At 40.0% G+C, this 25,291-nt stretch overlaps 1 protein-coding gene across 1 annotated transcript in view; it reads left to right on the top strand.

Annotated features, from left to right (window-relative positions):
• The window catches only part of UBTD2 (ubiquitin domain containing 2), a 56,107-nt gene that overhangs the window by 28,907 nt on the left and 1,909 nt on the right, over positions 1-25,291 (top strand). Inside the window, exon 2 of the mRNA XM_007465557.1 lies at positions 11,860-12,096. Coding sequence (XP_007465619.1) covers positions 11,860-12,096 — 237 coding nt within the window. The remainder of the gene's footprint in view (positions 1-11,859; positions 12,097-25,291) is intronic.

The following is a 25,291-nucleotide window of genomic DNA, read 5'->3' as shown; positions in this document are numbered from 1 at the left end:
CCCGTGTCCCCTGCATCGGCAGGCGGACTCTCAACCACTGCACCACCAGGGAAGCCCTCCTTCAGGTTTTTGAACATATTTAAAATAGCTGATTTAAAATCTTTGGCTAGTAAGTCCAATGCTTGGGCTTCCTCAGTGACAGTTTCCGTTATCTGCCTTTTTTCCCACGTGTGGGCCATACTTTCTTGTTTGTTTGCATGCCTCATAATTTTTGGTTGAAAACTAGATGTTTAATATATGGCGACCCCGGAAATCAGATTCTCCCTTCTCCCTCAGGGTTTGCTATTGTTGTTGCTTTTTGTTTACTGACTTTCCTGAACTTATCCTGTAAAGTTTATATTCCTTGTTAGGTGTAGCCACTGAAATCTCTGCTTAATTAGCTTAGTGGTAAGCTAATGATTGGACAGATTTCCTTAACAGCCTAGAACGAGTAAGTCTCCTATTCTTTGCTTAGTGGCCCTATGTTCATATTAGGGTCTACTTTCAAAACTCAGGCAGTTTCCTTAGCTCTTACTTATGCACAGAGCCTCAATATTCAGTCATAAGTGAGAGTGTAGGGCCTTCTCAGGTGTTTCCTGAACGCACGGCCCTGTGTGTACACAGTTATATGCGTATGTGTAACCTTTTAGATCCCCAAAAGTATGTCATTTTTTCTGGACATCTCATTCTCCAGCTTTGATTAACTTCTTGGTCCAAATTTTTCATTGCCCCATGCAGGTACATTGTTAAACAATTGCTGCTGATTGTTTTTGACAAATGCCCCCAGGAAAAGGCTGTTCATACTGGGTTATCTCTAAGTCGGGTCAAATAAGGACAAGCTTTATGAGTAGTATTTTCTAAAGAACTTTCAGATAGGCCAAAAAATGACAGTTCTCTGCAGATGGGGCTTTTAAAGAGTACCAACCCTGTTTTGACCCTTCCTGTGGCTGCTGAGTTGGTGGCTTTCATTGTATTGTTACCTGTTGGTTTTCAAGGCTACCCTGGAGCTGAGGAGAGGGGGATGGGTCTAGGGTATGCTTAAATACCACATACAGTTTTGTTTTGTTTTTTAACCAAAATTCAGCTGTTTTTCTTGAATAAGAAAGAATAAATGTTCCCTGGATTGTTGCAGGTCTTTGGTTAATTTCCAAAATACTGAAGAAGTTTATTTTGAGTTTTTGCCAATGTTCTCATTGCATTAATGGAGGGGAAGTGTTTTGGAAGTCCTTACTCTTCCTTTTCCGACGATATCACTCAGTTATTGGGTCGGCCAAAAAGTTAGTTCAGGTTTTTCTGTAACATCTTATGGAAAAACCTGAACAAAGTTTTTGGCCAGCCCAATTTTTTTTTAAGGCAGTATGAATAATAATGTTTTTATTCATGTAGTTATCCATTTCTGGTGCTCCCATTCCTTTATGTAGATTCATATTTCCATCTGTTATTTTATTTCTGCCCAAAGGATTTTTTTTTTTTTTTTTTTTTTTTTAAATTTTGGCTGCATTGGAGCTTTGCTGCTGTGCACGGGCTTTCTCTAGTTGTGGCGAGCGGGGGCTGCTCTTCGTTGTGGTGCGTGTGCTTTCATTGCGGTGGCTTCTCTTGTTGCGGAGCACAAGCTCTAGGCACGCGGGCTTCAGTAGTTGTGGCATGCAGGCTCAGTAGTTGTGGCTCACAGGCTCTAGAGCACAGGCTCAGTAGCTGTGGCGCACAGGCTTAGTTGCTCCGTGGCATGTGGGATCTTCCTGGACCAGGGCTCAAACCCATGTCCCCTGCATTGGCAGGCAGATTTGTAACCACTGTGCCACCAGGGAAGTCCATCCTAGAGTTTTGATGTATTGTATTTTCATTTTCATTCCATTCAAGTTATTTTCTAATTTCCCTTTGACTCATGACTTATTTATATGTGTATTATTTAATTTATAGTTATTTGGGGATTTTCCATGTATCTTTATGTTATTAATTTCTAATTTAATTTAATTATGGTTGTAGAGCATACTTTGTATGACTTCTTTTAAGGTTTGTATAATCTGTCTTGGTGAATGGCCTGTATATGCACTTGGTAAGAATGTATGTTCTCTTTTTGTTGGGTGGGGTGTCCTATCAGTGTCATTTAAGTCAAGTTTGTTGATAATGTTCAGGTCTTCTGTATTCTTGCTGATTTTCTGGCTTATTGTTCTATGAGTTACTCATAGAAGAATTTAAAATATTTAAGTATAACTTTAGGATGGTCTGTTTCTCCTTTAATTCAGTTTTTTCTTCATGCACTTTGAAACCCTATTGTTAGGTGCATACATATTTATGGTTGTTATGTCTTCTTGGTAAATTGGCTGTTTTTTTAAAAAAAAAATTCTTATTTATTTATTTATTTATTTACTTATGGCTGTGTTGGGTCTTCGTTGCTGTGCATGGGCTTTCTCTAGTTGCTGCGAGTGGGGGCTACTCTTTGTTGTGGTGTGTAGGCTTCTCATTGCAGTGGCTTCTTGTGTTGCGGAGCATGGGCTCTAGGCACATGGGCTTCAGTAGTTGTGGCTCACAGGCTTAGCTGCTTTGCGACATGTGGGATCTTCCCGGCCTGGGGCTTGAACCTATGTCCCCTGCGTTGGCAGGCAGATTCTTAACCACTTCGCCACCAGGGAAGCCCCAAATTGGCTGTTTTATAATTATTTAATGTTCTTTTAAAATGTTATTGCTGATTTATTAATTCTTTGTTCCAAATAAGCACTATCCCACAGATGAGAGTTTAAGTAATAACTGTTCAATACTTCTGTTGCTTTTGTTTTGAGTTTTCCAGATCTCCCTTCAGTTGTTGTGTTCTAAATTGTAGATGGTCCCAACAAGCTTCAGTGCTCAGGATTGGCGTTGGAATCCAGATATGGGAATGAATATATGAGGATTAGGTATGTGCCTAAAAGCCATATCTAAAGAGGACTCTGAAACTGGAAGTTTGAGTAGCAAGGATTCAGCTTCTGATTTATATGCTTTGTATCTTAAATGTATAATTCCTTTATCTTTTATTAAAATCAAATATGGGGAACTTCAGCAGTTGTGTAAACATAATGGTAAATGAGTACACATGTACTTTCCGTGTAAATTTGTAGCCAACGTTTTGCTGTATTCACATTTTTTCTCTCTTTTGTATGTGCGTATATGTATGTTTTGTATGTATACAGGCACACTCCCAATTTTAACAGCTGAACCAATGAAAGTTGTAGACATCGTAACACTTCTAAAAATTTCAGCATGCCTCTACTTTATGAATAAGACTATTTTGCTGTGTTATTACAATACTTTATCATACCTAGGAAAATTTTATATATATATATTTTAAATTGTATGTTTTACTTATTTATTTATTAAAAATTTTTTTTCTTTCTTTATTTTGGCTGCGTTGGATCTTTGTTGCTGCACGCAGCCTTTCTCTACTTGGCAAATAGGGGCTACTCTTCGTTCTGGTGCGCAGGCTTCTCATTGTGGTGGCTTCTCTTGTTCCGGAGTGCGGGCTCTAGGCATTATGGGCTCAGTAGTTGTGGCTCGTGGGCTCTGGAGTGCAGGCTCAGTAGTTGTGGCACATGGGCTTCGTTGCTCTGTGGCATGTGGGATCTTCCTGGACTAGGGCTTGAACCCACATTCCCTGCATTGGCAGGCGGATTCTTAACCACTGCGCCACCAAGGAATTCCCTTAGGAAAATGTTAAAGTAATTTCTTAATGACATTTATTATCTATTCTTATTTAGATTTATCTAGTTGTCCCAGATTATCTTTTATAACTTTTTTCCATACCGGGTTCCAACCAAAGTTCATATTTTGTCTTATTTGGTGTAGACCAGTATTTCTCAACTGGGGACAGTTTTGCCCTCCAGGGGATGTTTGGCAATGTCTGAAAATGTTTTAACTTTTTCCATTAGTCTTTTTATTTCCTATAAATGAGAAGTTAGGTTTAGAAGTTTAATTAGAGTCAAGTTAAACATTTTGGGTAAGAACACTTCATCTTTGGTGTGTTTACTTCATATTGCAGCACATCAGGAGACTAAGTTTGGTCACTTGGTTAAGGTAATGAATGTCAGGTATCTACAGTGTAATTTCTCCTTAGCAGTTCATAATATTTTGGGGTGATCCTCTGACACCCTGCTTATCCTGTTACCCATGATGCTTTAGTATGTTTATTGATAATCCTTACCTGAATCAGTTATGGGGTTCTAAAGAATGATTCTTTTAAATATGTCATTCTTTTCTTTATTACCAGCATTTGTCAGAAAGAAAGAGCCTTTCTTCTCTTATTTTTCCCTTTTATTTAATTTTTAAAATTTTTATTCATTTAATTTTATTTATTTTTGGCTGCATAGGGTCTTTGTTGCTGTGTGCGGGCTTTCTCTAGTTGCGGTGAGTGGGGGCTACTCTTCGTTGCGGTGCACAGGCTTCTCATTGCTGTGACTTCTCTTTGTTGTGGAGCATGGGCTCTAGGCGCATGGGCTTCAGTAGTTGTGGCACATAGGCTCAGTAGTTGAGGCTTGCAGGCTCTAGAGCGCAGGCTCAGTAGTTGTGGCGCACAAGCTTAGTTGCTCCACGGCATGTGGGATCTTCCTGGACCAGGGATCACACCCGTGTCCCTTGCATTGGCAGGCAGATTCTTAACCATTGCACCACCAGGGAAGTCCCCCATATGTATTTTAGTATCAATTCATCTAGCATGAGAAAAGGTTTTGAAAAAATTATTTTTAATGGAATCATGTTAAATATAGGTGTTAACTTTAGAAGGATTGACATTTTTATAATGTTGAAGTCCAAGTACAAGAGATGTCTTCATTTTGTTCAAGTCTACTTTTGCATCTTTCAGGGGTTTTAAAAGTTTTCCTGAATTGTTGCGTTCTGAGTATTATATCTTTTATGTTTCTATTATAAACAGGACCTTTTCATCCATTGCATCTTCTAGCTGGGTATTTTATGTATATAAGAAGGCCTACATTTTATATCCTGTTATTATGTTAATTTCTTTTATCATTTCATTTTAGCACTGATTTTCATGTATTTTCCAGTCATACCATCATATCATTTGCAGTTAGAGATGGTTTTCTTCCTTTCTGGTTGTTACACTTCGAATTGTTTTGTTCTGTCTGCTTGTGCTGGCTAGTACTTTCAACACAGTGTTAGATAGTAGTGGAAATTGTGGGCATCCTTGACTTGTGTGTGCTTCCCTCCCCCGAACTGCCCATAAATTGAGAGAAGAAAAGGTCCCTGCGTTCCAAAGAATGTAATGCTGGATAAAGCCATTCCCCACCTCCCTACCAGCCAGTAGAATGAACCATCTAAAAGTTTAATGTATTACTTAAAAGGTACAGTGTGCTGGTGTTAGGTGACCATATTCTTAGTCCCAATTTTATGTATTGTTGCCCTTTTTAATAAAGTTGTTTTGTGTGTGTGATTTAATTGTATGTTTCTGTAACATTTCTAATAAGACTCATCCATTTAAAAAAAGTCTTTGAAACATTATGTTGCAGTTAGGCTTTCCTTTTGCCTGTTTGTGTGCTTAGACCATTGGTAAGTAGACTTATACTCTGAGAAACAGGGCCAGGAAGTCGATATGAGGTCATTATGTTGATTTTTTTTTCACCCTCAGTAAAGGTAGCTCAAACAACATTAGAAATTATTATATATGCCTTTAAAATTATGCTCTAGTTGCTTAATTTTTATAAACTTCAGCGTAGAAGTATAATCAAAGTTCTCATTTCTATTTATTATTAAATTGTAGCATAAAAAATGATGTATCTAAGTTACTTAAGTAAGTATGCATACATATGATCTTTAGTGCCTAATGTGGTATAGATGATGAGTACTTTGTAAGTTGAAGCTGACAGGCCAGAAAACTGCATTACGTCTCTCCTTATACGGTTCTCCTTCGGTGAGTATATCTCCAAAGAAATGAATTAGGTGGTAAATTGGATGGAGTTGGGGAGCTGGTGCTGCTTGGTTAGTTTTTCCTTTGTCCTACCAGAGACATTCCATTGGTCATAATGAAGCCCGTGAAAGATGGATGAGTGACACTAGAAAGACAGCTCAACACATGCTTTATTTTGAGTGAACCTTTATACTTGGTTTGGTTTGTAAAAGAAAACACACTTCTCAGCTCTGGTAAGACATGGAGTGCTATAACACAAAGAGCGCTCTGGCCTTTGAATCTAGTCATCTGGGTTCTAGTCTTGGCTCTTTTTGACCTTGAGCAAGTCATTTATCCTCGTTAGGTCTTCTGTCAAATAGTAAGGTTGCTCAAACCATCTAAGATCTCTTCCACCTCTAAATTCTCAGACAGTAGAGCAGATATGGGTTTGGTATTGACTGTTGGCATGTTGATGCTCGTATTTTAGGCATTTTAAGCCCCATATCCCTATTTTTATTTTGGCAGTTAGTTGCCTTAGGGAATATATGTGTGCGTATGTGTATATATAGTGTATTCTAAATTTACGTGAGAATAAAATATTTTACAACTATCCTTTTAAGCTAGCACAATCTGTTACAGAAGGGTTCTGTAGGATCTATTCTTAACTCTTGAAGTGACAGAAAAATTTCCCTTTTCATTTTCACGATTTTAAGACTATAATCAATCTAAAATAGGTGCATTATCCCAGTTCTATTCCGTGTTGCTTTAAAGTCTTCAGAATTCTTCTGAACAACATTTTTCCCTTTGATTGTGATCTTTTTAAATATTCAGTTTTTTTTAACCTGATTGTTGTGTTAGGAAAACTCTTTGAGTTTTCAGTCTGTTAAAGCTATTATTTCTTGAGTCATATCGTGATATCTACAGTACATGTGCATTAATGGCCTCTCCTTACTTCATTTGAAGAGTCCCAATATTAAATCAGTTTTCAAAAGAGGAACCAAAAGCAGGAAAACAACTACAAACATACTTTACTTCAGAGATCATTGTTTTTTACCAATAAAATGTCAAAATGAGTTGCAAAATGCATTCAGTTGTGGAGTAAAAATATTTAAGATTGTGTTTCTTATCGATATTTAGCTCTGAGGAGCAAATCTTTCTTGGGGTTTTTACATGTTAGATCTATTTATTTGTCACATCTTTGGGAAGAAATGTTGAAAGGTTACAAGGAAAGAGAAGATAAGGCGTAGATGAATGTTATCAAGAGGCTTCTGAAAAGGGCGAGTTTTTGGCAAAGTTTTGAAAGTAAATGTGTATTGATAGGGAAAAAAGGTGTTTTCTGAAATAACTTAGGTTTTTTTAAAAAAATCAATTTCTTTATTAATCTTTTGTTTCTTTTCTTTTTTTTTTTCGGTATGTGGGCCTCTCACTGTTGTGGCCTCTCCCATTGCGGAGCACAGGCTCCGGACTCGCAGGCTTAGCGGCCATGGCTCACGGGCCCAGCCGCTCCGCGGCATGTGGGATCTTCCTGGACTGGGGCACGAACCCGTGTCCCCTGCGTCGGCAGGCGGACTCTCAACCACTGTGCCACCAGGGAAGCCCAATCTTTTGTTTCTTGTATGTTAAACCATGGAATTAAACTTAGTGTGGTTGGATGCCTATAATTTAAAGATTTAGAAACAGAAATTTGAGGAATAAGAACTGTTTCCTGTCTTTCTTTTTTTGGCCACACCACATGGCGTGTGGGACCTTAGTTCCTAGACCAGGGTTCAAACCCACGCCCCCTGCATTGGAAGGGTGGCATCTTAACCACTGGACCACCAGGGAAGTCCCTGTTTCCTGTCTTTAAATGTATTGTTAGAGCATAGTAGTTAGTTCCAGATAGTATGATTGATACTGAACATCTCTCTCTTGGTATCAGGAGTCAGAAGATGTGTGAAATGGATAAATCTGAAAGTGTCAGAGCATAAAATGTAATCTAATTGAGTATATATATTTTATGACTTATTTCATAATAATTGAAAATGATTGAGTTGGTGCAGACATAGCTGCTTACCTGCTAGGTTGATTTCTGTGTTATAAGTATTTTAGAAATGCAGGTTTGTGATATCACCTAAAATCAAAGCACAGATTTGGTGAGCAAATTCCTAAAAAATGTACACTGATAAATGCATAGGAAGTACATGATAATCATAGAACAGTTCTTTTTTTCTTGCGTTATGCGGGCCTCTCACTGTTGTGGCCTCTCCCACTGCGGGCTCCGGATGCGCAGGCTCAGCGGCCATTGGCTCACGGGCCCACCTGCTCCGCAGCATGTGGGATCTTCCCGAACCGGGGCATGAACCCGTGTCCCCTGCATAGGCAGGTGGACTCTCAACCACTGCGCCACCAGGGAAGCCCAGAACAGTTCTTTTTTAAATTAAGGAAGGTACTTTGTTTTATGGTCTCAGAATGTCAGGTTCTGTTCAGAAATCAAGAAAAGAAAAAAGACTTAGTCTGTATATTTTTGCAAAAATGTTTGAAGATTTAAAAATTCATATATACTTCCAAAGTTATTTTTATTTAACAAGCACTTATTGTAGTTTTATTATATATCTATCATTGTAAGTGCTATACAGTGTTAATTTATTAAATCCTCATAACAACCCTAAATGTTTTCATGAAGATAAATATTTCAGGATGATAGTTTAAATGCTTTTGCTAAATTTTCATGTTTTCCCCCAGTTTATTTAACAAAAGTAACTTAGACAATAAACCACATTTAGTTTAACACGAAACTTTTTTTTTTTTTTTTTTGTGGCACGCGGGCCTCTCGTTGTGGCCTCTCCCGTTGCGGAGCACAGGCTCCGGACGCGCGGGCTCAGCAGCCATGGCTCATGGACCTAGCCGCTCCGCGGCATGTGGGATCTTCCCGGACCGGGGCACGAACCCGTGTCCCCTGCATCGGCAGGCGGACTCTCAACCGTTGCGCCACCAGGGAAGGCCTAACATGAAACTTTTAACCTCATATTTTGTAGTGAAAATTCTGTACTGCTCAGTGGTTTCATTAAAATAATATTTTATGTTGCAAAGATTTAAGTATTTTTTTTTAATATTTATTTATTTGGTTGTGCTGGGTTTTAGCTGCAGCACGTGGGCTCCTTAGTTGCGGCGTGCATGTGGGATCTAGTTCCCTGACCAGGGCTCGAACCTGGGCTCCCTGCATTGGGAGCACGGAGTCCTAACCAATGTGCCACCAGGGAAGTCCCAAGACTTAAGTATTTTTATAGTGCACATTTGATAGGCAGATATTCTCCATTACAGATGTTTGTGATATAGGGAAAGCAGAGACCTAGGCGGAAGTAAAAGTAAGCTTTACTTACATGTCACAAGCATTCATTTTGTCTTATTTACTTTTACGCAAAGTAATTACTTTGGAACTGTTGACGGCATACAGATTTGAAAATGCATTTAGAGTAATGATTATCCCTAAGCAGCATAATGTATCATTTATAATTTAAAAAAAAATTTATTTATTTAGTTTTGGCTGCGTTGGGTCTTTGTTGCTGCGCGCGGGCTTTCTCTAGTGGTGGTGAGTGGGGGCTGCTCTTCGTTGTGGGGCACCGGCTTCTCATTGCGGTGGCTTTTCTTGCGGAGCACAGGCTGTAGGTGCATGGGCTTCAGTAGTCGTGGCACGTGGGCTCAGTAGTTGTGACTCGCGGGCTCTAGAGTGCTGGCTCAGCAGTTGTGGTGCACGGGCTTAGTTGTTCCGTGGCACGTGGCATCTTCCCGGACCAGGGCTGGAACCCATGTCCCCTGCATTGGCAGGCGGATTCTTAAGCACTGTGCCACCAGGGAAGTCCCATCTATACTTTTTACTTGACTTTATTCTTATGCCTTCTACAGATGGGGGGAGATAAAATAAAGCTGTCATATTTGTAAGGAAGGTGCTTTTACTGTGAGCTAGTTTTCCTGTTGGGTTCTTCTCTTTGAGGGCCTTTCAGTTTCCTTTGCTTAAGTACCGAGATCGTGGAGGTTTTGTTGTTGTCTTTGCCTTTGCGTTGCGATTCTCCCACAATGACAGAGTTATATCAACTTTCTCTCTGGTACATTTAATACATATGACATTAGACAATTCTCTGGAACTATTCAAGTAGACATGAAATTTTATTCAAATAGGTATTTATTTGAGTATTGAATTAGCTACCTATTCAAATAGGTATCTACTTGTGATGTCTTATCTTCCACTCGCTGCTCAGTAAACTAGTAGTGAATGTTGTCTCTAAACTGTTTCTGACTCATCTAAAGGATAATGTAGCAGAAAATAAAATTTACCTTTAATTTTACTGTGTTGGTGGAATCAGTAGGGGGTGGAATGTGATTATCTGACATATTCTGAACACCTTTGGGTGTTCTGAAGGTGAGGGGATGAGACCTGATGTGCTGCCTTGAAATAAGGTGGCCAGATTGGGTGAAGAGAGCATGGTTTACTCCAGGTGTCAAACCAGATACACTTTGCAGCATGAATTGGTCCCGTCATCTTTAAATATAGCCTGGTATAGGAGGTAGAGATCGCCTAGGGGCTAGAGTTATTTTGTTTTATTTCTGTTATGAATAACTCAAATTTCATCTGACCCTGGGCCAGTGAGGGAATGGTTGATATGAGGGATTCTTTAGAACCATTTTGAGAGTAATTTCTTTTAAATTAGTATTCTTCCTGCAATTAAATATAGAACATTGAATTTTGATATACACCCTCTCCCTCCTACCCACTCTGTCATTTATTTCACACCCACTCTTACCCAACACTCCATGGAGCTTCAGTTTTCTTTCTACCTGTTCTTCTGTTTAACAATTTCTTATCTATGCCTCTGTGTAAGATAAGAATGTCTCTGTATGTCAGTATGAAATCAGTGATCATATGCCAGGTAAGTATCTGGGTGCAAAGAAGCTGCATCAGACTCGTTATAGCACTACTACTACATTCTCTAAGGAGCCATGCTGCCACTTGGAGCAAAAAAGGAGTGGACTCTTACCCTCTTTTTTCTTCTCCTCTTGGATTAAAGCTAGAGTAGGGTGTTGTAGTTCTTCTCCTTGTGGTTGGGCACTTCTCCTTTGGCCTAGTATCAAGGATTGCCTGTTCCAGTCCTGGTCCCTGCAAAGAGTAAAGCACTACCTCTCTCCCTCACCCCTTTCTAAATTAGCTCCTATATTTGAGTTGCAGGGAAAGATATTCACAGTTCCTTAGACTCATGTCCAGAACAGGGTGCTAGAGGAAGCTTTTCTGTGATCAGGTTTCCTTGTGGATCTGGTGATTTGGCTGTTCTTCCTTTGGATACCACAAAGTAGTCTTTTCCCTCTTTGAGATTTCTCAGTTCCTGCTTTCCGGCTTCGTATGTTCAAGGGTCCTGAGATTCAAGGACCCTTGGACATATGCCATTTGGTTTCTCCTAGTATCTCACCTCTCTTTTATGCCATCCTTTGACTCTTTAAATTCTGCCACTGCTGTCTGATGGAACACTTACTATGACTTCTCTAGATAATTTAAAAAATTCTCGGGCTTCCCTGGTGGCGCAGTGGTTGAGAGTCCGCCTGCCGATGCAGAGGACACGGGTTCGTGCCCTGGTCAGGGAGGATCCCACGTGCCGCGGAGTGGCTGGGCCCGTGAGCCATGGCCGCTGAGCCTGCGCGTCCGGAGCCTGTGCTCCGCAACAGGAGAGGCCACAACAGTGAGAGACCCGCGTACCGCAAAACAAACAAACAAACAAAAATTCTCCTTTGGAGAAGGCAGACTGAATGGAAAAGAGCTACTAACTTGTCACTAGAAGATTTGGGTAGAGCCACCTAATAACTCCATTTGCTTTTGCAGATCTAAAATAAAATAGGTTAGGGGAATTCAGAACGCAAGAGTTAGCTAGTGGGCCAACTTCCAGCTATAATTTTGATGAAAGAACCAAAGAAGAATGGCCAGATAGCTATTAAAACATCTTTTATAAATTTTGGTTTTGATGTCAGCCTTTTATTTTTCTTCTCAGTCGCTTTAGGTCGTAACCAGCCTTTGAAAAAGGAGAAACCCAAATGGAAAAGTGATTATCCCATGACAGATGGACAACTACGCAGCAAGAGAGATGAATTTTGGGATACTGCACCAGCTTTTGAAGGCCGTAAAGAGATTTGGGATGCCTTGAAGGCTGCAGCACATGCTTTTGAAAGCAATGATCATGAACTGGCACAGGCAATCATTGATGGTGCGAACATAACGTTACCACATGGTAGGTTTGGTTGTTGTCAAGGACAAAGTGGAACATCATCAGCTCCTTTCTAATGGCAAGAAACCAAATGGGAAGTGTTCATTTTCCTGCTATGCATTATTCTAATTTTTTTTTTTTTTTTTTTTATGTAGCAAAGAGGAACATTTCTCTTTGCTTCTTGTATATCTTTTAGCTAGAGATAGGTTTACTCTGTGTGTGTGTGTGTGTGTGTGTGTGTGTGTGTGTGTGTTTTAATATCAAGAAAGAGAACACTTGATAAACCTGTATTTTCTAACTTCCGTCTAATCTAGTTCTCCATCAAGGCCTCCCCCTGGCCCCCGTCTTCTAGAGCTTCTAGTTCACCGGTTTCCTGCTAGCACTAGAGAGGTAGTCTCAAATTTAGATCTCAGAAGCCATGGAGACTCAGTGGACACAGCTTTAGTCATTATCCTTTCTCATTAAGCCTGTTTTTTTTTTTTTTTTCTTGCGTTATGCGGGCCTCCCACTGCTGCGGCCTCTCCCATCTGCGGAGCACAGGCTCCGGACGCGCAGGCTCAGCGGCCATGGCTCACGGGCCCAGCCGCTCCGCGGCATGCGGGATCCTCCCGAAACGGGGCACGAACCCGCGTCTCCCGCACCGGCAGGCGGACCCTCAAGCACTGCGCCACCAGGGAAGCCCAAGCCTGTTTTTAACATAATGAGCAAACCTAAACTTAGAAGTGAGTCTCACATATTCTTAAGGACAGTTTTCTATGACTGTATCCCTGAGCTTTATTAGAAACCTCTCTCCTTTGCTTAGGAATGTGACTCTAACGACCACCATAAGCTTTGAATGTTTCCAGGGACACGTGTATGCTGGGTGCATGCATATCCTCATGTTTAGTCTCCTTGATTAGAAACAAAAAAGTTGCATGCTATACTAAGATTTAGGTGTTAATTTTACAGTATATTATATTCTTGTTCTGTTGATTACTATATTTATAAATTGACTTTTCAGTTTTTCAAGTTAATATTTTTCTAAGTTGTCTCTTTAGGCCCGATATAATCCTATACTTCGTTGCATAGTTTTCTGTTTATTATTATACTCTCATTGTTTTGTTTGCAGTATCTTCCTTTTTTTTTTCTTTTCTTCTTTCCTTTCTTTTTCCACCCACGGGAATTTTTAGTAAAAGGTGAAAGATTCATACAATCTGAAGAGAAACACGAGTATCGATCAGTATCTTACTTTGTCTACATTTTCAGAGGAACAGTGCTTTTCACTGTTTAATCATCTGCTTTGACTCTTTGTCAAATAAAAGTTATTTAACTTAGTATCCTTTCCAGTTTTCCAAATCTCCATTAATTTTCCGAATTAATTGTGCTTCCAAGAAACTTTTAAAAATATATATTCCATAGCTGTTCTGTTCTTTATTAATAAAACCTTATTAGGATGGGCTTGGGTTAATAACATTGAGCACCCACTATATATAGATCACTTTTTCTACGTAGGTGTAAAAATAATCCGTCCTACATTTGAAAAATTTATAATAGAATGCAGTTTTAGTATGACTCTTTAGTCCCTATTTTCATGGATAGTCTCTGAATTCTTTACTTCTTACATGACTGGAGTGGATATCACCTTGTTCCATTACCTTTCTTAGTTCTATAATTTGTCTTCAAATACTACCTTTATATAATATAAAGGGAAGGGCCTTCCTTTACAGTTAGTTTTATCATCCATCTCTTTTTACTGCTTACATCCTATATTTTAAAAGCAGAATATATTGGTATCTGTACAGGCCCGCGAGTCGGGTGGGGGTGGTGTTTATCTGTGATTTAGGAGCACAAGGCCCAGAACCTTGGAACTTTGACTTCCTTATTTTGTACCTGTCATAGTTACCTATGGGAAAATCTAATTTTGTTCTGTTGATTATGGCCTTGTTTACAAGTTCATGGAGGCATAACAGCACTGTTACATTTAAGGTAGGGACCTACGCATATCCTATTAGAAACGGGCTCAGATCTCTAAAAACTCAAGTCCCTCATTTCTGTTTATCTGTGTGAACTACAAAGTAATGATCCTGGCAGCCCCACCAACCAACAGACTGGGGAGAATTATTCTTGGAAATTTGAGAATACTGGATGAGCCTCAACTCGTCCCATCTATGTTTAAGGAATATTTTCTGCTTTAGCGTGAAAGAATCAAATTGACTTTCCTCAAGCTTTCCTCTTTGAAAGCTCTGTAATAACTTTATGTGTATTAATATTATTGTCATTGGTACCCTTGATTGATTTCCCTTGTTCATATCTGAAACTTATCAATAATGTTTCTTGGGTGGACTTTTGAATTATATTTCGTCAGGTACTCTAACTCACAATCAGTTTATAACAGCTATTTAGTTACATGTTTTTACCTAGACCTCACTGGTATTGGTGAAATCCCTTCCACCTTTTAGGTGTAATTACGTAATTGAAATTTTACTTTGGATACATTTTGTTGTATTAAACCCTAACCATCCCAAAGTACTTCATATTTTGAGTTTAAAATATTGCATAGGCTTTAGCTCTTGTTTAGCTCAGGCTTTGGTATCAGACCTAGCCTTACTTCCTGCCTCTACTGTATTACTTATAGCTATGTGCCTTTGGGCAAATTGCTTCTTTTCTGTAAGCTTCAGTTCTCTCATCTGTAAAATATGGATTGTAAGTACCTACATTGTAGGGTGGTCCTATTGATTAAATGTGATTATAAAACATGTAAATTGCTTACCATAGTCCAAAAAACACTTAGTAGTAGTGCTGATGATTGTCTCTTTTTTTTTTTGAATTTTATTTATTTTTTTATACAGCAGGTTCTCATTAGTTATCCATTTTATACATATTAGTGTATACATGTCAATCCCAATCTCCCAGTTCATCCCACCGCCACCACCGCCGCCCACCCGCCACTTTCCCCCCTTGGTGTCCATACCTCTGTTCTCTACATCTGTGTCTTAATTTCTGCCCTGCAAACCAGTTCATCTGTACCATTTTTCTAGGTTCCACATATATGCGTTAATATATGATATTTGTTTTTCTCTTTCTGACTTAACTTCACTCTGTATGACAGTCTCTAGATCCATCCACGTCTCTACAAATGACCCAATTTCATTCCTTTTTATGGCTGAGTAATATTCCATTGTATACATGTACCACATCGTCTTTATCCATTCGTCTGTCGATGGGCATTTAGGTTGCTTCCATGTCCTGGCTATTGTAAATAGTGCTGCAGTGAACATTGGGGTGCATGTATCTTTTTGAATTATGGTTTTCTCTGGGTATATGCCCAGTAGTGGGATTCCTGGGTCATATGGTAATTCTATTTTTAGTTTTTTAAGGAACCTCCATGCTGTTCTCCATAGTGGCTGTATCAATTTACATTCCCACCAACAGTGCAAGAGGGTTCCCTCTTCTCCACACCCTCTCCAGCATTTGTTGTTTGTAGATTTTCTGTTGATGCCCATTCTGACCGGTGTGAGGGTCCTTTCTTTCTCTCTTCTCCTTCTGGGACCCGTATAATGCGAACGTTGTTATGTTTAATGTTGTCCCAGAGGTCTCTTAGGCTGTCTTCATTTCTTTTCATTCTTTTTTCTTTATTCTGTTCCGCAGCAGTGAATTCCACCATTCTGTCTTCCAGGTCACTTATGCGTTTTTCTGCCTCAGTTATTCTGCTATTGATTACTTCTAGTGTATTTTTCATTTCAGTTATTGTATTGCTCATCTCTGTTTGTTTGTTCTTTAATTCTTCTAGGTCTTTGTTAAACATTTCTTGCATCTTCTCGATCTTTGCCTCCATTCTTTTTCCCAAGGTCCTGGATCATCTTCACTATCATTATTCTGAATTCTTTTTCTGGAAGGTTGCCTATCTCCACTTCTTTTAGTTGTTTTTCTGGGGTTTTATCTTGTTCCTTCATCTGGTACATAGCCCTCTGTCTTTTCATCTCATCTATCTTTCTGTGAATGTGGTTTTAGTTCCACAGGCTGCAGGATTGTAGTTCTTCTTGCCTCTGCTGTCTGCCCTCTCGAGGATTGTATTTCTTGAACTCTGACATTAACAAGTAAATTCCTTGCACCTAAATTATAGATTTCAGTCTTTTCTGGATGTATTGTCTACTGGTAACATCTTTCTTTGGCTTTTAGGATACCCTTCTTTTGGGCATATGCCTAATGGAATTTTGAGGTTATGTTGATTCAGTAGCAACAATAGTGGCAGATTTATTTATTTATTTATTTTAAAATTTTATTTTATTTATTTATTTTTGGCTGTGTTCGGTCTTTGTTGCCCTGTGTGGGCTTTCTCTAGTTGCGGTGAGCGGGCTTCTCATTGCGGTGTCTTCTCTTGTTGCAGAGCATGGGCTCTAGGCACCCAGGCTTCAGCAGTTGTGCCTCGTGGGCTCTACAGCGCAAGTTCAATAGTTGTGGCGCATGGGCTTAGCTGCTCCGCGGCATGTGGGATCTTCCCAGACCAGGGCTCGAGCCCGTGTCCCCTGCCTTCACAGGCAGATTCTTAACTGCTGTGCCACCAGGGAAGCCCAGTAGTAGATTTATTAATTAGACACCTAGCAGTGAGGACATTGTTAGTTTAGCATCATCTCACACCTGATCCATGCCCACCCCCTTCCTCTCCGTCTGTCAGTATTACCCATAAGATTACTGAACTAATCACAGATTGACAGCCTGAAGAGATCCTAGGATATACACTCCTTTCTAAGTTTTCTTCCAAAAATCTCCTTTTTTGTTTTCATCTCATCCTCTCTTCTCTTCCCATAATCTTTTTGTTATCTCAACCTTATTCATATTATCTTCCCAGTATAAATATTATAAAAAGTTCTTTAAAGCTTGAAAACCATATGAAAATGTCTTTGTAAATGTTGTTTGTATCTGTGTCGTCTGTTATTTTAGATTGTATGCTCAAAGTAAGCAAGGATTATGCCCTTTTTGATTTAAATTGTATTTAGTGTCAGTGTTTTATGCATAAAAATTATGTATTTGTCAGTGGCCTTTTTTCTTGTGATGATAGTTACCTTTTCTGTTGTTTCAAGGAAACAACAAAAAACTCTTTTCCCCATATTTTCTCTTTCTTTTCTTTCTCTTATAGTGGTTCCCTTGATAATTAATGTGTTTTATCTTAATTCCAGTCAGCAGGTCATATTTATTATATTCCTGCCTGTCCAAGCACAAAATAATTCTGTGCTCTTTAATTATCTTCCTCTATTAATATCTGTGAGAAGTCTTTAGTTTGTTATTCTCAAATGGCAGCAGGGATTTTTAAGAGGGAAGTTGGTGTCATAACTACCTGGGGATTTTACATATGAATGTATATTTTTTCTCTTTGGAAATTATGACTCAGGTAGAGGATGATATGGACATGTGTAATAGTGTACTCTTGTGGAAAAAGCTCCCTCCGTGATTCTAATGTCTGCCACTTCTTTTCCACAGCCTCCCCATCCTAGAAGAGCTTTAGTTTTCATTATTTACACAGCATTTTTTACTCATGGTCTTAAATTTCTTAAAGACCTTATTTCCTTTTTCTAATTGAGTGCTATTTTGTCACTACCTAAAATTCCTAAATACAGTGTTTTGCCTGTGAAACCAGCTTATAGATTAAGTGGCATGCCCAAATTAGCATAAACAGGGTGAAAAGAAGGTGGTTTTTATTTTCATATTTCACAGAGTCCGGTTCATAGTGGCTATTCAGATATTTTCGGTGAGAGCTCGTTCAGAAACAGTATCTGTTTATCTGGTAAAGAGGAGGATTTAATGCTTTTTTAAAATTATTATTCAGAAGATTTAAAAAGATTTTTAAAATTGCCTACTCTTTTCCCTACCTTCCAATTTTCTAGAAAGGTTGTTGTTTATTTCTTTAGCATCTACAATTAATGTGTTTTCCATCTCCCTGCAATTCACATGTAAAAGCTCCCTTCTTAATCTTCCCTGTATAGGAGGAGTAGCTGCTCACTATTACCCATTCAGTTGGACTTTTTTTTTTTTTTTTTGCGGTACGCGGGCCTCTCACTGTCGTGGCCTCTCCCGTTGCGGAGCACAGGCTCCGGACGCGCAGGCTCAGCGGCCATGGCTCACGGGCCCAGCCGCTCCACGGCACGTGGGATCCGCCCGGACCGGGGCACGAACCCGCGTCCCCTGCATCGGCAGGCGGACTCTCAACCACTGCGCCACCAGGGAAGCCCTCAGTTGGACTTTTGAAGGCCATTTTCTTTTGTCCTTCTTCATCCAGGATATGCGAGGTAGAAAATAGTAATTCTCGAAAAACCTTTATTTTTTAGTCACTTTCAAAATACAGGTGGGAAAGGAGTTGCCCAGAATTTTTTTTTTCTTTTTCCTGGTCTTTCTTATCTCAGAATATATCAAATGTGAATAAATTAACTTATGTGTAATGCAGTTTAAGTTGTTTAAAACTAAGGCACTTATAAATAGCATAAATAGAGCATTTCTGTGTATAGGAAGCCAACATGTTGAAAAGAACTCCTGGTCTGAGAATCAGAAATAATAAAATACTATCAATTCATGTTTTGAATTGATGTTATTTAATTCTCATGCCTGTGATAATCACCTACAACAGTCCTCATTTTAAACAGATGAGAAAACTGAAGCACGGGGAAGTTACATTATTTTTCCGAGGTAGAAGTCATGAAATTGGGTTTTGAACTCAAGTCCTAGATCTAACGGTAACTAAAGCAACTAAGGTACAGGGTCAAGGCATTTCATCTGTGTTTTCTGTAAAGTTACTACATGAGTAATTTTCAATGCTAATTCCATGTGTACCATTTTAGGTCTCTCCCACACTATATAGAATACTTTTTTTCTTTTATAAATTTATTTTATTTGTTTATCTTTGGCTACATTGGGTCTTCTCTGCTACTTGCAGGCTATCTCTAGTTGCAGTGAGCCGGTGCTACTCTTTGTCGCGGTGTGTGCGCTTCTCATTGCGGTGGCTTCTCTTGTTGCGGAGCGTGGGCTCTAGGCGCACAGGCTTCAGCAGTTGTGGCTTGCAGGCTCTAGAGCGCAGGCTCAGTAGTTGTGGTGCATGCGCTTAGTTGCTCTGTGGCATGTGGGATCTTCCCGGACCAGGGCTCGAACCCATGTCCCCTGCATTGGCAGGCGGATTCTTAACCCCTGCTCCACCAGGGAAGTCCTTAGAATACTTTAAAATGATATACTTCTATTAATACTAAAGAGAAACAAGTGGATTCTCTCAGACATGGACAGATAGGAAATGCATATGTGTAGGCCTTGTTTCTCTTTCCTTTAAGTGTGTTAGACGCCCATTAAGAAGCAAGCCGTGGGGCTTCCCTGGTGGCGCAGTGGTTAAGAATCTGCCTGCCAATGCAGGGGACACGGCTTCGAGCCCTGGTCCGGGAAGATCCCACATGCTGCGGAGCAGCTAAACCCGTGCGCCACGACTACTGAGCCTACGTTCTAGAGCCTGCGAGCCACAACTCCTGAAGCCCGGACACTTAGAGCCTGTGCTCTGCAACAAGAGAAGCCACCACAAGAAGCCCGTGCACCGAGACGAAGAGTAGCCCCCGCTCACCACAACTAGAGAAAGCCCGCACACAGCAATGAAGACCCAATGCAGCCAAAAATAAATAAGTAAAATAAATTAATTAAAAAAAAAAAAAAGCAAGCCATGAATTCTGATTCCTTTCAAGGTCCCTGTAAGAATTTGTCATTTAATAAACTTAATTCATGAACATAAGGCTTAAGAACGAAAGCATGAAAATTGTACATACATGAGAGACAGAGGATTTTTACCAGACTTGTGTTTAGAAATGAAATGGGGCCTTAATAAAGGATCTGATGACTGACTAATCATAAATTAAATGTTCTGTCCTTTTCCTCTCTCTATCCTCAACGAAACAAAAATGATTTGGAGTTACACGGTGTAGCTTTATCCATTTCTCGGCTGCTGTCACCCTTTTTCTTCAGGTAGAGCAGCAAGGGGCCTGAAATAGCTGAGGTGGGAGTTTGTCCCTGAGTCAGTAGGCTTGTCTCTGAAGAAGACCTCCTTTCTTTGCCATTCTGGGTGGTGGGGGTGGACGGAAAGCAGGGTTTCTGATGTGGTCCCAGGAAGTGTACTGCACCGACTTCCACTTCTGTAAAGCCAGGTCAGCTAAATAAACCAGTGCCTGAGTGCTGCTGGTCTGTTCCTCTGTTCCTTTTAAAGAGTTGGAATTAAAGATCAGTGTCCCGTTAGAAATGTGGCCAAATGTTACACAGGCTCTTAATCATGGTCTAACCATCGTAAGACTTTGGTAATACATCCAAACTAAGCCACTTTTCACCTGTGCTTGCTAGAAGAGATGATAGACTTGGTACTTCTGAATCCCAGTCTTAATAGCTAATTTGGTGGGATGAGACAACTGAACCTGCTTCTCCTAAAGCCTGACTATCAGACATAAGCTTAATATAATTCCCAGCAAAGTGTTTGTATGAGAGAGCCTGTAATTTGTTAGTCCTGAAAGACGGCTCATAACACCTGGATGAAGGGTAATTTCGATGGCCCTTTTGACATTATTGTGAGGTTTGTAAAGGACCCCATGAAGCGTAAAGCAGTGGGCTCAAACATTATGAAACTTTGATCCTTTGTGATATTGCTGTTGGTGAGCTCTCTTCCATAAGTCTGGTTCTGAGATTTAAAACTTGTATGAGAAGGGAACTGATATTTTATGTACTAGTCAATTTTGCATGTGTTTTATTATTTAATCCTTACAACTACTTTGTGAGGTAGATAGTATAGTCCTTGAGGAAACAGACTGAATATGTCCAAGATTAGGATTCAAATTAAAATTTGGGTGTGATGGCTCCAAAGCCACTGTTCCTTCTATCACATTTACTGCTTCTCCAGTCTTCTGTTCCTCTGTCAGGCTCAACAGTGGGCCGCCTGAATCATAGGTCTAACCCACTCTTTCTTTCCTTCCCATTCTTTCTGTTATTTCAGTGTTCTTTTCCTTTTTAGCTGTGTCCAGCTCACTTATGTGTTTAGGTCTTCTGTTGTCTTAGGAAGTCATGTTTTATGAAGAGTTCACGCTTTCTGGATCAGTTAGAAAAGTGAAGTCGAGAATAAAGACGTCCTTTCTCATCCTTGGAAGAAACCCCCAACGTGACAAAAGCCTTGCAGTTCTAGGATATTGCTTTCCTAATTTCTTAATTAATTTTGGGAGGACCATTTTCTACATCAGATTGCTAGTATGTTTTAAATATTAAATGTTTTCAACTCTGTTGAGGTGTATTGAAGAACACTAAACAGCACATATTTAAAGTGTACAGTTTGGTTAGCTTTGACATGTAAACACCCATGAAACCATCACTACAATCAAGGTGACCTTTTAATATCCTCAAAAGTTTCCTTACATAAAAATTTATTTTTAACTTTTGCAGATTTGTTCATATAGCTCTGCAAGTCTCACGTGGTAAAAATTTTAAGACTGAGCTGCAGTCTTGCAGGAGTGAACATAGAGGGAAAACCAGTGAGGCCTTTGAATGCTTAAAAAGACGCCTTTCTTTTTAACCTGAAAGCTTCTTGAGAAAGAGTAAAGTGTTAGACGTTCTGGCATTTAGTAAAGCTATTTTTATTATTTGGTATATAATTTAGTCTTGTCTTTAAAAGTTTCTTGTGAAATATTTTGAAGCCTAATTAAAAACAGCCATAGAAAAGTGTTGATCAAGGAAAATAGAACATCTGAGCCAGTCATCTAGATAGAAGATAAATAAAAACAACTTCAAAAAATTATGTATGGGGCTTCCCTGGTGGCGCAGTGGTTGAGAGTCCGCCTGCCGATGCACGGGACAATGGGTTCGTGTCCCAGTCCGGGAAGATCCCACATGCCACGGAGCAGCTAGGCCTGTGAGCCATGGCCGCTGAGCCTGCGTGTCCAGAGCCTGTGCTCCGCAACGGGAGAGGCCACAGCACTGAGAGGCCCGCGTACCACAAAAAAAAATAAAATTAAAAAAAAAAAAAGTTATGTATGAAATCAGAACAGACGGTAGTCTTGGCAGCTTTCTTCCTACCCTGGGGAGCTTTCAGGGCTTCCTGACCTGCGGAAGCAGTGGCCTGGCAGTCATTTATCCCGGTGGCCATCTGTCTCTGCTAGGACTTGAGTGAGGCCTATAATGGGTTTTTGAGGAGAAGGGGAAAAAAAGACAAGTGTACTTAGGTGAGCAATCTAAGCAAGCCTGGCTAGAATGTCTTTAGAACTAGTGAAGAATTATTAGATGAACTGCACCGTCAGTGGCCAGTGGGTGATGATTAAAATCCTTTTGTAAATTGCATATGCAAACATAGCTAGGAGTGATTTTTGGAAACGTAAAAAAGTCCTTATGTTATCAACTTTTAGAGTGGTTCCTTCCCTTCTGTGTTTAAATAGTGTTTCTTTAAGCAAAACTCTCTTCTAACCATGCCCTGTTTTTTACACATTGCTCTCAAATATCATAGATGAGACAGTGATAGTAATAGGTCCATTTTGTCACTACATGTGGTGGCTTCTCAGCACTGAAACTTCTTAGTCAACACTTTCTTTTGCCTCATCTTCCAGATCCTTCTTTGACCTGTCACTAACATCACTGGCAAACATATTGTTGGGCTGCATTTGGAGTGTTGGTTTCTTGCTCCTTGTGATTCACATTTGGTTCTTCATCCCTCTGGTATTTGTCCTCTGCCTTTTTCGAAGCACATTTATTCCTCACCTTAACCATATCGTTAACCTGGGAGTCTTGTAGAGCTGTCACAAGCCCTATAGCCTTATCCCTATGTTACACATTGACTTCTTCAGGAATCAGATTATTTTACTGTGTTACTTAACCGTCTCTGACCCTGGGCAAGCTACCTCTCTCTTCTTCAATTTTCCCATTTGTAAAATGAGTATATGATAGACTTACCTTAGAGGGCTGTTGTGAGGATCAAGTGTTAATGTATGTAAAGTGCTTAGACAGAGCTAGTAAGCCCTCTTAAGTGTTTGCTTTTATGTTTAAACTTACACATTCGAGATTATTACTCTACAAACTGCTTTTACCCTTTTCCCAATATGCTTCTTCAGTTACTTTCAGATAACTCAATTGAAGTATCTCCCTGAACCTAAAGCAGTTAAGAATCCAAGCAGAGGGCTTCCCTGGTGGCGCAGTGGTTGAGGATCCGCCTGCCAGTGCAGGGGACATGGGTTTGATCCCTGGTCCAGGAAGATCCCACATGCTGCAGACAGCTAAGCCCGTGTGTCACAACTACTGAGCCAGCGCTCTAGAGCCTGAAAGCCACAACTGCCTAGCCTGTGTGCCCCAACTACTGAAGCCTGCACGCCTAGAGTCTGTGCTCCGCAACAAGAGAAGCCACCGCAATGAGAAGCCTGCGCACCGCAACGAAGAGTAGCCTCCGCTCGCCACAACTAGACAAAGCCCGTGTGCAGCAACGAAGACCCAACGCAGCCAAAAATTAATTAATTAATTAATTAATTTAAAAAAAAGAAAGAAAGAATCCAAGCAGAGAATCTTGTAACCCTAAATTCTGTGTCACTCTCATTTCATGGTTAGGTGATTCCTTTCCTAACCTATCATTAGCTCTCGCCCCTTACCACCAGTTCTCTCAGATCCATTTCTTTGCATTGTTAGCCAGTCATTTTAGCAGGGTCCCCTGATTCCAGTCAGTCACTCTCCCTTCATGCAACTAATAAAATAATCTTTAGGCTTTGTCTTCTTCACTAGCATAACCCTAGCACCTGAAACATTGCTTGGCATATAGTAGGCACTCAATAATATTTGTTGGATGAATGACTCATGGACCTATATTAGCCGCATGTACCTATACTAGCCTCCTCTAGAAATTTCCTAGGGTATTAAGTCTAAACTCCTGAACCCTCCTATCAGGTTTTCACTATTGCTCTCTGTTTAGTAATTTCACACCATTGATTGTGTATTCCACCTCAGCAGAGCCACTTGTTATTCCCTACTTATCTTGTACTAATTCTTCTTTTAAAAAAATATTTATTTGGTTGCACTGGGTCTTAGTTGCAGCAAGCGGGTTCCTTTGTTGGGGCAAGCGGGCTCCTTAGTTGTGGCTCGAGGGCTCCTCAGTTGTGGCATGCAAACTCTTAGTTGCAGCATGTGGGATCTAGTTCCCTGGCCAGGGATTGAACCGGGCCCCCTGCCCTGGGAGCACGGAGTCTTAACCACTGCACCACCAGGGAAGTCCCTCTTGTACTAATTCTTGTTTCCATATCATTCGTATTTCTTGGGATGCCCTACATTTGTATTCTGTGTCATGCCCAGGACACACTATTTCTACAGAATTTTTCCTTCTTGGCTCTACCAACTCTAGTCACATTTCTGTTGTGTGATATCTCAACTCCTATGTTTGATTTTCAGTGTGTCAATTTGTATTTAAATCTTTGGTGGGTATGCTGTGTCTTCTCACCTTGATTATAAGCTCCTGGGGGTCAAGGACAGTCTTGGCTCTCTTGTAGCCTTCGCTACTTAGTGCCAGTGACATATCCTACACACTTCCAGGTGTTTAGTAAGTGTTCATGCAGCAACTCTGGAACGCGAGAATTGTCTTCTAGTGATCTTTATGAAGTCCTAAAGAGATTGTGTGATTAGAGACCCTATTAGCAGAGCAGTTTTTTCTTTAATAAAGAGATGTGGGGCCATAAAGTGGTGGAGGATTTAGGAGTATATTATTCAAAGGAGTTTGAGCCTGCAGAGGAGCCATTTTGCTCTAAATAGGTAATTTTGGGGTAATATTCAGCTCTGGGCTATATTGATTATTTTTATTGATACTTTATGATCCCAGATATTTAATTTGGGGATAGGGTAACCCATAAAACTGCAGCCTAAAAATGTAATTAAATGATATTCGACTTCATGGCCTGAATTCTTCCCCTATTTAGTTTTTTGTTTAATCTAAAACTAGAGCATATTTATAACTCAGATTACAGTATAATTTGACTGGTAGGAGTGAGGAAAGGAATAAACCAGGAAACTTCATGTTAAATAAATTGCAAGTTACCTTTCCCCACAATATTGGAATATGGGAGCTTCTAAGCAATAGAGTCTGGATAGCTGATTTCCAGCCTCATAGATGGGAGGCTGCCTGAGCTAGAATAAGAAGATATGCCATCTTCAGCTGTACCTCTTCAGTGGAGTTTTTATTCTCACCCATTTGAGTCTGAAAACTGAACCCCTGACTTGGTGGGCT

The sequence above is a fragment of the Lipotes vexillifer genome, unplaced genomic scaffold (genome assembly GCF_000442215.2).
Source record: "Lipotes vexillifer unplaced genomic scaffold, Lipotes_vexillifer_v1.1 scaffold621, whole genome shotgun sequence".
NCBI classification, from domain to species: Eukaryota; Metazoa; Chordata; class Mammalia; order Artiodactyla; family Lipotidae; genus Lipotes; species Lipotes vexillifer.
This window is presented reverse-complemented; position numbering and strand designations above follow the sequence as displayed.